Raw genomic sequence first — 14110 nt, 5'->3', positions numbered from 1 at the left:
TCCATTGCCCATGCCTCAAAATTATGCACAACACCACTTAAAAATGAAATTTGTTATATTCTTATTATTTTTCATAATTTCAATATCTGCTGTACTTTTTCGCCATGTGAATTTTTTTATATTTTAGGATTACACGATCACAATGTATTTGAATCAGTATTGGAAGGATGAAAGGCTGGCTTTCTCGTCCGCAGAAAATAAGGTGAGCAATTGTCATGATATTGAAGCTTTCAAAGTTGTCCTAAAACATGAGCCGTGTGACGTCAACAGATCCATCTCTTTGTAAGGGGTTTCCTTACCCACTTTTCCTCTCTTTCTTCATTTTTATTACGTCACACGGCATATATTTTAGGACACTTTGTAAAGCTCTCATGATATTTCGTGTCTGAACAATAAGGTCTCAAAACTGAAAAAAACTGCTAATGGGTCTATTTGGGTTTGCAATTAGCATATTTTTTTGACATTGTGGACTTTTGTTTTAGAATAACATGATTTTTAAAAATGTCAAAACGATTTTTTCATCTTATTTTTTTCTTGAATCTAAAAAGTTTTTCCACACTTTTCTGTTTCCTAATTTCTGATGAGTTATATAATATTTCTATTTAAGATTGGTATCAGAAGATTATCAAAATACAGTTTCATAACAATCTTATATTATGTAGCAGCAAAAAATGTTCTAGTTTAATTTCCTTTTTATATTCTAATATAAAAGTAATAGGATGTGAGTCCATCTGTAGATTAATATCTCTTTAACCGATGAACTGATATGATCCTCCCTCAAAGTGAAGCTTCTTAAAGGTCCAGGAAAGATTTATAGAGCTGAAAAGAAATCTCTCTTGAAAAAATTCTCCCCTCCAATTGTCTTACTATTTTTTTATTTAAAAAAAATAAGATCAAAATTGAATGGTCGACTTATCGAAAATATTCTATTGTGTAGACACACTACCTGCAAATTAAATTTTTTATAATTTTCCAATTTATATCTTTTTATATTATCTTAAAAATTGTATGAAATAATCTGTTTGAATGGATATATTATAACTTAGATCTTGCACCAAATTACCATGAACTCTAATAAAGTAAACCTTGTAGTAGGCAAAACGAACGATATCCCCCACACAATCCGATACCCTATCCCTTTCCCTACGGATAAACTAACTGACCAATAAATAACCGGAGAAATCGCAAGCTATATTGAAGACACTTTTTCTCCTGTCATAATATCCACATATATTCTCGATAAATGTAGAAGTATAGATATAAAATCCAGATAACTACCCGGATCCAGTGTTGGAGACCTTTATAGTCTGCTAGAGAATTGCTTTCTGCACTTTTGTAGCGACTTGGCTGTTATTTACGACGCTATTGGCTGATATTCAAAGACCCAATTTAAAGTCGACACAGGGTCCACGGGGTGGGGACAGTTCTTTAACCCATTCCCCAATATTGTTTTTCTTTAATTATTTTATATGAATTTTTGTTAGTTATTGAATAAATTAAATTTCAGGTGTTGACTCTATCTGGTGATTTTGCTGAAAAAATTTGGGTGCCTGACACGTTCTTTGCCAACGATAAGAAAAGGTGACAATATTATTCATTTTTCTACAATATAAAAATGGCTTCAAACCTGCTTGATTGGTTTTTGAAGCATTCCTAAAAATTGTAACAAATTAGAAAAATTGATTTCTTCCAAAATTTTTACTCCCGTGAGTAAAATTAACTTGGGGTGGGGTTGGATGATTATCCCCCACCACCCCCCCTTAAAAAAAAAGACGAGTAATTTTTCGTTTGTTTCTTTATTTCTTTAGGTAAGGTTAGGTTAAATTAGGTAATGGCTTTCCCCTCAAATCTAAGTTTTGAAGAGTTATTAATGGGGGGGGGGGGGGGGGAGGATCAGTAATTTAGAGGTACTTTGTGGGAAAGCTTAAAAATGCTTTTCTGACTTGACCTGTATGTCCTATTCTTAGATTTTATTGACCATACTAAAATATCAAATTCACACCTACCAAAATTTTCATTCATAATTCTAATTTTTGAATTATAAAGGGACACTCATCTTTTCATTTTGGTTGTGAAGCTGTTTTTTTCTTTTCTTTTGTCCATACCTGTATCTTTCAAATGTTACAGTATCTTTGCAGTTTTTCTATTTACTCTGTGTCTCCCAATCTGGCTTAGTAAATCAACAAATCTATAAAACTCAAAAATAAGCACATAAACGTATATTTTCTATATTAGTACAAAAACAGTAGTAGAACCTTGAACAATTTAAAGTGGCATAAAATTCTCTGCCAGCCAAACATCGTAGTACAGACAGACAAACACCCTGCTGCTTTCTTAATAAAGTGAACTATGGAAGTGACCTATTGAAAATAATTCCTTGATATTATGGAACTGCATCTCCGTCGCTAAATTTTGTGTTTGTGCAAAATATCTAATATCAAATTTGCAACTTTATAATCTAGAAGCAGTAAGTTTATGGGTGGGAGGAAAGGTAAATGGTAAAAAATGTTTATTATTTGGACTATCAAGGTGGACCAGCATAGCTTACTTTTTACATTTCTTCATTAACATTTTAGATATTTTTTTATTATTTGTAACGTTCCAAGGACCTCCAAAACAATAATCTCCTTTCTAGTATGGCTTTAAAATAGATTGATATCCACAGGCTTAGATCCAGTTTTTAGACATACTGAAAAATCATGTATAGTATCGCATTACAGAAATTTTCGACCAATAATGAAATAAAAATCTTAACATTATTTCCAGATTTTTTTAGCACGGTTTTAATCTTAACATTTATAATTTTAATATCTTCGGAATGCTGCCTATAATACGATGCATTAAATAACCAGTAAAATTTAGCATATTTTAGCAAAATAACGTGGATTTTTTATTTCGCTAAAAGTATCTAGAGCCATTCTTGGCCATTCTATGCAGTAATATGATGTCTAAGTAGTTGGATGTGTGTGCGTCTGTTCATGAAATCTTGCAGATCTTGTCCATTTTTTGTCATAATCTGACTTTATTTTACCCTACATTTATATGCTTTTTTTTTCCTGAGTTAAAAGTTCGAAGAAAAATTTTCTCTCTATTGTATCTGTTCACATTATCCCCAAGATGCATATGGAGGTAAAACATCATTGCCACGCAAAATATCATTTTTTTTCAGATTGTCAAAAGCCATTGGTCTAACAAACTGTAGTTCAATACCATCGTATTTTCTTTTTAGTAGCAAATCTATTCTATACGTGAATATATCTATCCGTGCGTCCGTCAGTCAGACAGGAATTCCATAACGCAATGGGGGAAAATATAATTTTCTCACAGGCTATTTAAGATATACAGTTGAAATTTTCATTGAAGATTCCTATGAACTGTGCCCATCTCGTCTCTCCATTGATTTTTTCTGTCTGCCTGTCGTTCATGCTTCAAAGACAGTCACAAAAAAAACTTATTTTTAAAGGTTTCGTGATTTTCTTTAGATTTTGTTTTGCAAGTACAACGTCTGCTTTCAACTCACTCACTTTATCCGTTTGTGCGTGTTTACTTATGGATATTGTCATCCTTGTTAATACCATTTAAAAGTTCCTTAATTTTATGCCTTTTGAATACATTAAAAAAAACTTATGTCATGACTCTTGGAGGAGGTTATAGCACAACACATATTTAATATTTAACAAATCTCTTATATAATGCAACATAATACATCCCAATATTTTAGATAATATCTTACAAAAGAAATAGAAAAAGTAAATGATAATGTTCATAAGTAACACATCAATAAAATTGTAAAAACATAATCAAAAGTCTAATTTCATTAAATCGATAGATTTAATAGTTTTGAGAATTTACTTTTCATAGTTATAACAATTTAGCTATAGATTGGATGTTTCTATAGATAAACAAACAAAACTTGTACTTTGGCTTTAATTCCTTTTTTTGGAATATAATATAAAAAGGTATTTAATATTTATCTGTCTGTTTGTCTGTAAGGCATATTGTTTCTGTCTTATATTAAATCCTGATCAATCAGTTTGTCTATATATCTGTCTGCTTGTCTGTATATCTGTCATTATGTTTGTTAGTTTGTCAGTTTGTATAATTATATTTGATTGACTGTTTGTCTGATTTTAACTTTGTCTGTATGTCTCTATGTATGCCTGATTGACAGTATATATGTTTGCCTTACGGTATGTTTGTCTGTATAACGGATTGTTTGTCAGTCAATCTAGCTGAGTGTGTGTATGTACTATTTATATTATTCAATAATGTACTTCTGATCTGCATATTATTGTTTAATTGAATATTGGATTATTCTATTTCTACTTTTTTATTCTTTCCTTTTGATTTATATACTTTTTTTATAAGAGTGCAAGGAAATTAGTTGTACCTGTTCATGGACTAAGGCTTCTCCCCTTGGCCAACAATGTTAAAATTGTTTTTTTAGTATTAGTTGGGAAATGAGAAAAGATTCTATTTAAAGATACATATTACCTTTCCCTTTTAAAGATAATATACTGTAGGATTATATTATGTGTAAAAAAAATAAAGAAAAAGAAGAAAAATTTGCAAGTTTTATATTCTAGAGGTTTGTCTTTGTTTCATAATTTAATCAAACTTATCCTTCTTTATGAACAAAGAAGGATAGTATACATAAATTATACAGGGATATAGCGATGTGTAAATGAATCTTAAATTCACTCTTTTATTTGTCTTGGAATTTGGGTTCCAGAACTAATTCAACTTTGCTTATTTAGGCTAATCTTAAAACTTTGGGTACTAGAGTTAAATGCCACTAAATTTATTATGCTCCTAGCAGACTATTCTCTATTCTCTGTATTCCTGACATAAAGTAGATACCGAGGGGTGGCAAGGTATATTAAAGTATGTGTTTGTGTGTGTGTGTTTGTGCGCTTGCATATGATGGATGGAATTCTACAGGATGGAATATTAAATTTACTCTACTAAACTTGAATTTACTAAAAAAACTCAAAAATAACTTATTTGACCCAAAAGCCTGTAAGTTCCGAAACTCATATACTTTTTTTTATATCCGAATCATAGTGTCACTTTTTATGTATTAGTAAGAGTAAAAGTTCTAATATATCTTTATATCCAAAATCATAGTATCACCATGTATGTATGGGTAAAAGTAGAAGTTCTAATATCTCTTTATATCCAAAATCATGGTATCACCCTGTATGTATGAGTAAGAGTAGAAGTTCTAATACCCCTTTATATCCAAAATCATGGTATCACCCTGTATGTATGAGTAATAATAGAAGTTCTAATACCTCTTTATATCCAAAATCATAGTATCACCCTGTATGTATGAGTAAGAGTAGAAGTTCTAATATATCTTTATATCCAAAATCATGGTATCACCCTGTATGTATGGGTAAAAGTAGAAGTTATATTATCTTTTTATATCCAAAATCATGGTATCACCCTGTATGTATGAGTAAGAGTAGAAGTTCTAATACCCCTTTATATCCAAAATCATGGTATCACCCTGTATGTATGAGTAATAGTATAAGTTCTAATACCTCTTTACATCCAAAATCATAGTATCACCCTGTATGTATGAGTAAGAGTAGAAGTTCTAATACCTCTTTATATCCAAAATCATGGTATCACCCTGTATGTATGATTAAGGGTAGAAGTTTTAATATCTCTTTATATCCAAAATCATGGAGACACCCTGTATGTATGTGTAAGAGTAAAAGTTCTAATATCTCTTTTTATCCAAAACCATGGTACCATCCTGTATGTATGAGTAAGAGTAGAAGTTCTAATATCTCTTTATATCCAAAATCATGGTGACACCCTGTATGTATGTGTAAGAGTAGAAGTTCTAATATCTCTTTTTATCCAAAACCATGGTATCACCCTGTATGTATGAGTAAAAGTAGAAGTTCTAATACCCCTTTATATCCAAAATCAAACACAAAAAGAGGGCATCTTATTATATGGTTGTATAGAGATGTGTAAATTGTCTGAAAAAAAATGTCTTTCATAAATTCATATTCAATGCTTTTCTTTATAAATTTCGTCTCTGTATTTTTTATGAAAATAAGACAATCATTATATCATTATTAGAAAAGTATTTCCTATTCAATATTAACATATTAATGTTATGTCAAAAAAAACAAATTTTATGTTGACATATTGCTTTCATTTTTTTTCGTGAGATTGAAGGGAGGGGGGTGGAAATATTTTTCCTTCTTTCCTAGAGTATCAACATTATGAATGGTTGAATATTTGTTTTAACATTTCCGGTGTCTAGCAGCTCATACAAACATTCTTGTAAAATATTTTCTTTTTGCATATATGTTAATGTTCTTTAGACGCATTGCTTTTTTAGATTTGCACACTAAGTTCATATATGTATTACCTGTTTTTTTGGTATCCCCTAATAGACAGACATCCTGTTACTTTTATTTAAGGATGATTATAATATCGTTTGTACTAGGTTTCTTATTTTATGTATGGAGACAAGCCATATTAAAATGAAAATAGGGAATATGTTTTGAAATCAACAGAGCTCGATCTTTAAATGCATAGCCGTTGTCGTAGTCGTGGCCAGAGTTACAGCCAACAACCTAATAGCGATCTTTAAATCATTTAACCACGCGTTGCCGTTGTCACAAAAAAACAATGCGATCTTTAAATCATATTGGCAATGCGTAGTCGTAGACGTAGCGTGGTTGGCCACGCTAAAAGTGACCACAGTCCGTTAGTGTGGCTAAAGCGTTGCTAAAGCCACAAATAATTTGATAATTTTAACGTAAAACCATTGAAAGTGATGTTTATATGAATTATAATTACATGAATGTATAAATAATTGTACAGGCGCAGACGGGATGAAGAAAAATAATGACCAACCCCACCATTCATGTTGCCTGTCTAACCTTTTAAGGGACAACTTAAAATAAATAAATACTACACTTAAAATACACTTTTTTTTTGATTTATTACTACAATATTATTGATAGGAAAGAAAATTATTTCTTTTTAAAAAATATTAGTAAACAATTTTATTCCTACCAGCGGATGCAACAAAAACTTAAATAATATGATAATTAATAATGAAATGTTTGGTAACACTTATTTTCAAATTAGCGGGGAAATACAAATTCATTACAAATACTACATTACGTATACTTGTTTACAAACATAAATAGAAATAGAAGAGTAGAAGAATATTCTGAACCCTTTTTTCGTCAAATCTAAGAGAGAACATTCCTAGCAGACAAAAGTATTGTTTACTTTCGACTCAAGCTGATGTGGATTCTTAAAAAATGATAGACTCGCTATTCGATAGTGAGGCAAAATTATTTTTGTGAAAAATCATCCAAAAGCACATTAAAAATCTACAAAAATTAAACAAAATCATATGTTAATAACCCTCTTAAGATTTTATTTCATTTTTGTAAATTTTTTTATTCGATTTTGGAGGATTTTTCACAAAAATAATTTTGCCTCACCAGCGAGTTGCCAGCCTAACTTTTTTTTTAAGAATCCAACTTTGTCTCAAGCTTTCAAATTGAAAACGAAATTTTTGGGCAATTAATTCTGATTCCGCAAAGCTTTCTACTAAGAAAATATACTGTTAACAGCTGACTTTTATGTATGTATGAAATGAAAAAAAACATGCCTTCGTAGGAAAATGTGTACATAATTTCAACCAATGAGATCCAATGTAAATTCCGATGCGATTCTCCTATTGGCTCAATCAGACATTCCCTCTCTTTCTTAGTACCTTTATTCAAACATACTAACACTTACAATGCCTTTTGCTGACAATCTTATTAATTTGACTGTTTGGAGACTGTGGAAGTTAGAGGGCTAAATTAATGAAATTATTGTTATACACTGTTTACTACCTTCATACAACCACTTTTTGAATTTTTCTGTAAAAATGATAGTAATAATACCTAAAAACCTCAAAACATTTAAAGTTTATTATTAAAATAGTAATTTTGTATAAAAAACTTCAAAAATTAGACGTTATAATTTCATTTCTTTGATGAAAATAATTTATTTTTAGGTGGGCCATAAAAGATTTTAGATATCCATAATTCTAGGATAGCCGGCATTGCATTGCTGTAAAATCATTTAAAAATCCATGTTTTATTAGCAGCACTGTGTCGACGACTACGGCTACAGCTACGGCTACGACTACGACTACGACTACGACTACAACTACGGCAACGGCAACGGCTACAGCCACGCCAACGGCTACACATTTGAAGATCCAGCTCTGTACATTATTGTATAAAAGCAAGTGTTACTGACAAACCAATAAATAGACACATCTGCGCCGATAGTATTTGGAATAGCCACCCCAGGACCTTTTGGAGGCTTACCTAAAATGGAGAACCCAATCGGTTCTGTGGTTGGCGCGTAATTGAAGATTAAAGAAAAGAACAAACAAAAAAGTTTTACTAATTTTTATGATTAGATGAAATAACTGTTTGTCTCTGTTATAAAAACAAAATTATGTGAACCTTTAAGTTAATGGTTCGAAACCTATCAAAATAGTCAATTTTCTTGTTTATTTTAGTTTTCTGCACGATGTAACAGAGCAAAACAAGATGGTGAGATTACATGGAGATGGAGCTATCACTTATGGAATGAGATTTACTACAACTTTAGGCAATTTTCATACATTAAATGATTATTATTACTATGACATGTAAGGTGGCAGGATTTAGTAAAAAAACTTTGCACTTTTTAAGCTATTAAAAGACGCTTAATGGTATATATCTTTACATTCAAGTAAAATAAAAGGGGCATGGATTATATGCAACTCTACCAAAGGATTTTGTTTTTAGTTTTTTTCATATAATAGTGTCGGAAATATAAACACAGCCGAGTCCCTACAAAAAAACTAAAAGTAATTTATTAGCAGACGAAAATGGTGTCCAATGTTTGGGGCAGGTAATTGTCTGACTAGATTATACATCTATACTTTGATTTGATGGATTCTGTCTGCAAATTCTATTTTTTACCTAATAATTGCCTGTTTATGGGCGCTAATTGAAATAACTACAAAAGAACAAAAAGTAATTTACTAGCAGACGTAAAGGGTCTCCACCACTTGGGGCAGGTAGTTATCTGGATTATACTTCTATACTTTAATCTGACAAACTCTGTCTGTAAATTCTATGTTTCACCTGATAATTACCTCTTTATGGGCACTAATATTATTTAAAATATTTTTTTTAAAAAGACAATTTTTAAGAGAGTTTGGTATTCTTATATGTTTATAAATGTATAAGTATAGATATATAATCCACAATAACTACCTGGATCTAGTGTTGGGGACCTTTTGCATCTGCTAGCAAATTGGTTTCTGTCTTTTTTTAGCGACTTGACTGTGTTAATATTTATGAAGCTTTTGGCTGATGTTCAAAGACCCAACTTGAACGTCGGCACAGGGTCCACGGGGGCAAGAACAAATAGTTATTTAACCCCTTCCATCTCTATTGTTTTACTTTTTAAAAGCCAAGCTTTTCTATAATTAGGGTCGGTCCGTCGGTCCGTCCGTCCGTCCGCTCGTCCGTCCGTAACGGATAGCTTTTTTCGTTAATTTAGGCATGTTAGAATTGTCCTATCGATTTCAAAGCGTAGCAACTCTATAATCATTACCAGAATGTCCGTACGTTCATTTTAAACATGTTGATTTTTTTACATTTTTAACAACAAATTTGTATGTGACCTAATTATCTGATTGGTCTGATTTTTGGTATAATAATACCTGGGACAACAAAGTACAATATTATAAGCGAAGCAACTCTATAATCAAGTCCTAAAAATGTAAGTATGTCCATAAACATTATCCTGTAACAAGCAGTTTTTCAACAAATTTACTTACAATTTTGCTTTGACTCTTATACATTTACATTCTGATTATTCAGTTCTGACATTATACAAGTGTTAATGTCCGTTTGTCCTACCGTTTCAGAGCTTCGCTTTTATGGATGTTGTCATCCTTGTTATGTTATCAACTTTAAAAATGAAAAATAGGCAGAAAGAGTATTATATAAAATAATATACAGGAAGAGGAGGGATAGATAAATATTCTCCACCCAATGTTTTCCCTTTATGCTAACATATGTAGTTTCTAGGAATTTAATATTTATTTTGGGGGGGTAGGATAAATTTATTGTCAATTATTCTATCCCTGTATCCCTGATAATATCCCTCTGTTTCAGACATTCTATTTTTAACCTGACGACGAGTAGGGGGTGCAACAATTTTCGCAGAAAACACTCTATTTTTATTAATCTATTCAAAGCAAGGACCATCAATTGATTGCACTGCTTTTATCTGGATGTCCTAACTATTTATATTTGTTGCAGTAACTTGCGCCTGTTTATACAGTTAGGGAGTTGAATCCATTTTTATAGAAGCAGAAACATAATCTATGATTATTGTTTGGACCCTCTAAAACTGTAATCTACCTTTCCACTTTCCCCTCTCTTGGTGAAGATATCTTCAACGCCGATACGATTTTTGAAATGTAAGATTCTACTTTCCCTTCTCTTGGTGAAGATATCTTCAACGCCGATACGATTTTTGAAATGTAAGATTCCACTTTCCCCTCTCTTGGTGAAGATATCTTCAACGCCGATACGATTTTTGAAATATAAGATTCCACTTTTGACTCTCTTGGTGAAGATATCTTCAACAAGAGAGACAAAAGTGGAATCTTATATTTCAAAAATCGTATCGGCGTTGAAGATATCTTCACCAAGAGAGGTGAAAGTGGAAGGGTAGATTACAGTTTTAGAGGGTCCAAACCATAATCATAGACTATATTTCTGCTTCTATAAAAATGGATTCAACTCCCTAACTGTTATAGGCCAAATCTTTCCTTCAATTTTTACTTTTAATCTTATATAATGATATTATGATACTTTCAAAATATTGATTTAAATTTGTGATATTTTTTTGTGATCGGACACCTTGGAGTATTGAATCAATTTTTAATTTTAGCAAAATAATTCTTTCTTTTTGGCCTTCACCTTTGCATTGCAAGTTTTTAGAAAATAATGTCTATAGTTAGTTGGTTAGCAAATTTATTTTTAAGAAGTGTTATATAGGGTTAGGGTTTTGTTTATTTTAAGGTTAAGAACTAAAGGGGTTAAACAATTTGTGAGATCTAATAAGATAAGACAACAGATGATAAAGGGGGAGATAGGTTGTGCTAAAATTCCGTAAAAGTGTGAGTTTTCAAGCTTAAAAACAGTAGTAGAACAATAAAACTTATGTTAACTTTTAAAAAAAAATATCCATAGTTCTTTTTAATAAGGAATACACATATTTAGTAAATATTATCGTTCTTTTACTGTTTTTAAGCCATAAAACTCACACCTTTAAGGAATTTTAGCACAACCTACCTCCCCCTTTATGTAACCCTCACCAAATCATTTACTCTAATTAATATATCTGTTAGCGTTGTCTCTCAAAATAACACTCGTTGCCTATTCCTACGGTGACCCAACAGTGCAAGTGGTGGGCTACTCAGTATAACCTAACCTAAATTGACCTAAAGTGAGAAACAAATACATTTAAGACAAGGATGAAAACATCCATAATTAGCGAAGCTCAAAGATTATGAATGGATATCAGGAAAAAAATACTATAATGCAGTATCATACAATAATAATTAAACTTGATTAAATAGGGAAATCACGAACCCTTTAAAATCACGCAATCTTTAAATCACGAAAACTTAAAATATAGGAATCGATCTAGCACCCTAATTGATAAATAAATCTAAAAACTTGGTGAAAGTATGTAGAATGTAAATAGATTACTCTCTGAAAGTTTCAGCCTTCTATCTTGAATAGGAATTAGGAAAATCACTAAAACGTAAAAATCTAGGAATGGATCTAGCACCCCAAATAACAGACAGATGGACAAAACAATGTATGGATTAGATGGGCATATGTCATAGAAATTTCAGCTATCTATCTTGAATAGGAGCCTAGAAAATAACGTTTCCCCCATAGCGTTACGGACTGACGGACATACTAAGTGAAGTATAGAGTAGCTTTGCTACTAAAAAATAATTTATTTCAAGTAGGGAAACGCCACATCTTGTTCGTCCGTCAGTCTACCGCATTTTCACTGCTTTGCTGTTTATGGCTTTGTGTTTACCAGTAAGAAAATACAATATTCATAAACATATAACAGTTAGGGAGTTGAATCCATTTTTATAGAAGCAGAAATATAATCTATGATTATAGTTTGGACCCTCTAAAACTGTAATCTACCTTTCCACTTTCCCCTCTCTTGGTGAAGATATCTTCAACGCCGATACGATTTTTGAAATGTAAGATTCTACTTTCCCTTCTCTTGGTGAAGATATCTTTAACGCCGATACGATTTTTGAAATGTAAGATTCCACTTTCCCCTCTCTTGGTGAAGATATCTTCACCAAGAGAGGGGAAAGTGGAAGGGTAGATTACAGTTTTAGAGGGTCTAAACCATAATCATAGATTATATTTCTGCTTCTATAAAAATGGATTCAACTCCCTAACTGTATAATTTTCTTGACAAAGATAAATAAATATTTGTTTGTATTGGTGTAAGAAAACTTTTACACTACCGCTAAGTACAGCAAATTTGTTTATTTATCTTACCCCTGTTTCAAAACAAGTACGATATCATTCATAAAATTCAAAATAAATAATTGTATTGAAAAGTCTGTTTTATAACAAATGAATGTTTTTGCGTCCGTCCACTTGACGGTTCGTAGATATTTAATTTAAAATTGTAAGAAATTTGCTGCATCTTTTTAAAACTGATGTATTTAAAAATAGTTATGTTTAATTTAAATTTTACGTCGGTAAATTTGCTTACAAAGGTTACGAAGGTTTGTCATAAAAAAATCCAAGAAATGTAAAGAAGTTTTGCTAAGCAACAAAGTGTAAGTTGTAAAAATTACTCTGAACTGGACAAAAGTAATAAAAATTGGAAAAAGTAGTTTGTTAAATTTTCTTGCTTTGACAAAGCAGAATGAATTTTTATACTTTTTTTTGATTTTTTCTATGTTTCCTTTTTTCTTCTTTTTTGATTTAAGAAAAAAATTATTTATGTACTTTAGTTTATAAGAAAAATAATAAGTTTTTATCATACTAGCGGCTTCGCCCCTAGCCTCTAGGGGTTTCGCCCTATGAAGTAATGGGAAGTCAACCCTCCTTACTGAGATTTTACAAAAATGTAAAAAAAAAATTTTGGGGGATGGTTTTTTTTTAGTTTTTCGGGGGGGTTGGGGGGTGTCCCATTCCCCAAGAAAATAGCTTAAAACCACCACAGTAACTTCGAAATTAGATATTACTATCAGATAGAGAGGAGAAGGAGAGAGGAATAAATGAAACAAATATAAATACAGTAAAAATATGGAAAGTTTTCTTTTTCAAACTGTTCTAAAACACATGTTGAATTTAGATTGTAGAAAAAGATAGGGATGAAAGCAACCATATGTAGCATAGCTCATTATTGAAATCAACATTTTTAAGATAAATCAAGCAGTTCCCATGGATGTAAATTATTAAAGAGTAGATGCTTATTCATGAGAATCGTCATAAGAGTTGCAATTCCCTTTACAACATTATAAACTGACGAACGAATAAAGGTTGAAAGTTATAGCTGATCATTGGTCATGCTAAATTTACATAAAAAATACATCAATCAATCTTTAATAGCACCTGAGTAATCCGCCTTTGTCCTTAAAAGTGTATGATTTGCTGACAGACGATCATTTTAATTATAGAGTAGCTTCACTACTAAAAAACTAGCACATAAACTTTTTTGATGAAAGGTAAATTGCAACAATTTTGCAAAATTTCTCGCGAACACAAAAAACTAATTGGAGAAAAGGCAATTAGCATTCTAAGCTCGGCAGAAAGCAAAGCTGCAAAAATCACATTTTTTCTGTTCGAGATAAAAACTTGATTGATATAAATGACTCTTTTTTTTGTAGCGAAGCTACTACATAACTAGATTATTTATGTTCGTCAATTCGTTAAAGAAATAGACTATTGGTGGATTTGGTAAATCAAAACCATAAAATGCTTAAAATTTCATGATATTT

The 14110-nt window shown here is 31.2% G+C and overlaps 1 protein-coding gene across 1 annotated transcript in view; it reads left to right on the top strand.

Moving 5' to 3' along the window:
• LOC145333975 (gamma-aminobutyric acid receptor subunit beta-like) overlaps positions 1 to 14110 on the top strand; it is a 102285-nt gene that overhangs the window by 58199 nt on the left and 29976 nt on the right. Inside the window, exons 5-7 of the mRNA XM_080179240.1 lie at positions 128 to 202; positions 1508 to 1581; positions 8567 to 8658. Of these exons, the coding sequence (XP_080035366.1) occupies positions 128 to 202; positions 1508 to 1581; positions 8567 to 8658 (241 nt within the window). The remainder of the gene's footprint in view (positions 1 to 127; positions 203 to 1507; positions 1582 to 8566; positions 8659 to 14110) is intronic.

The sequence above is a fragment of the Acartia tonsa genome, chromosome 12, assembly GCF_053477335.1.
Source record: "Acartia tonsa isolate MP-2025a chromosome 12, ASM5347733v1, whole genome shotgun sequence".
Classification (NCBI taxonomy): Eukaryota; Metazoa; Arthropoda; class Copepoda; order Calanoida; family Acartiidae; genus Acartia; species Acartia tonsa.
The sequence above is the reverse complement of the archived record's forward strand: the minus strand, read 5'-3'. Positions and strand labels throughout refer to the sequence as shown.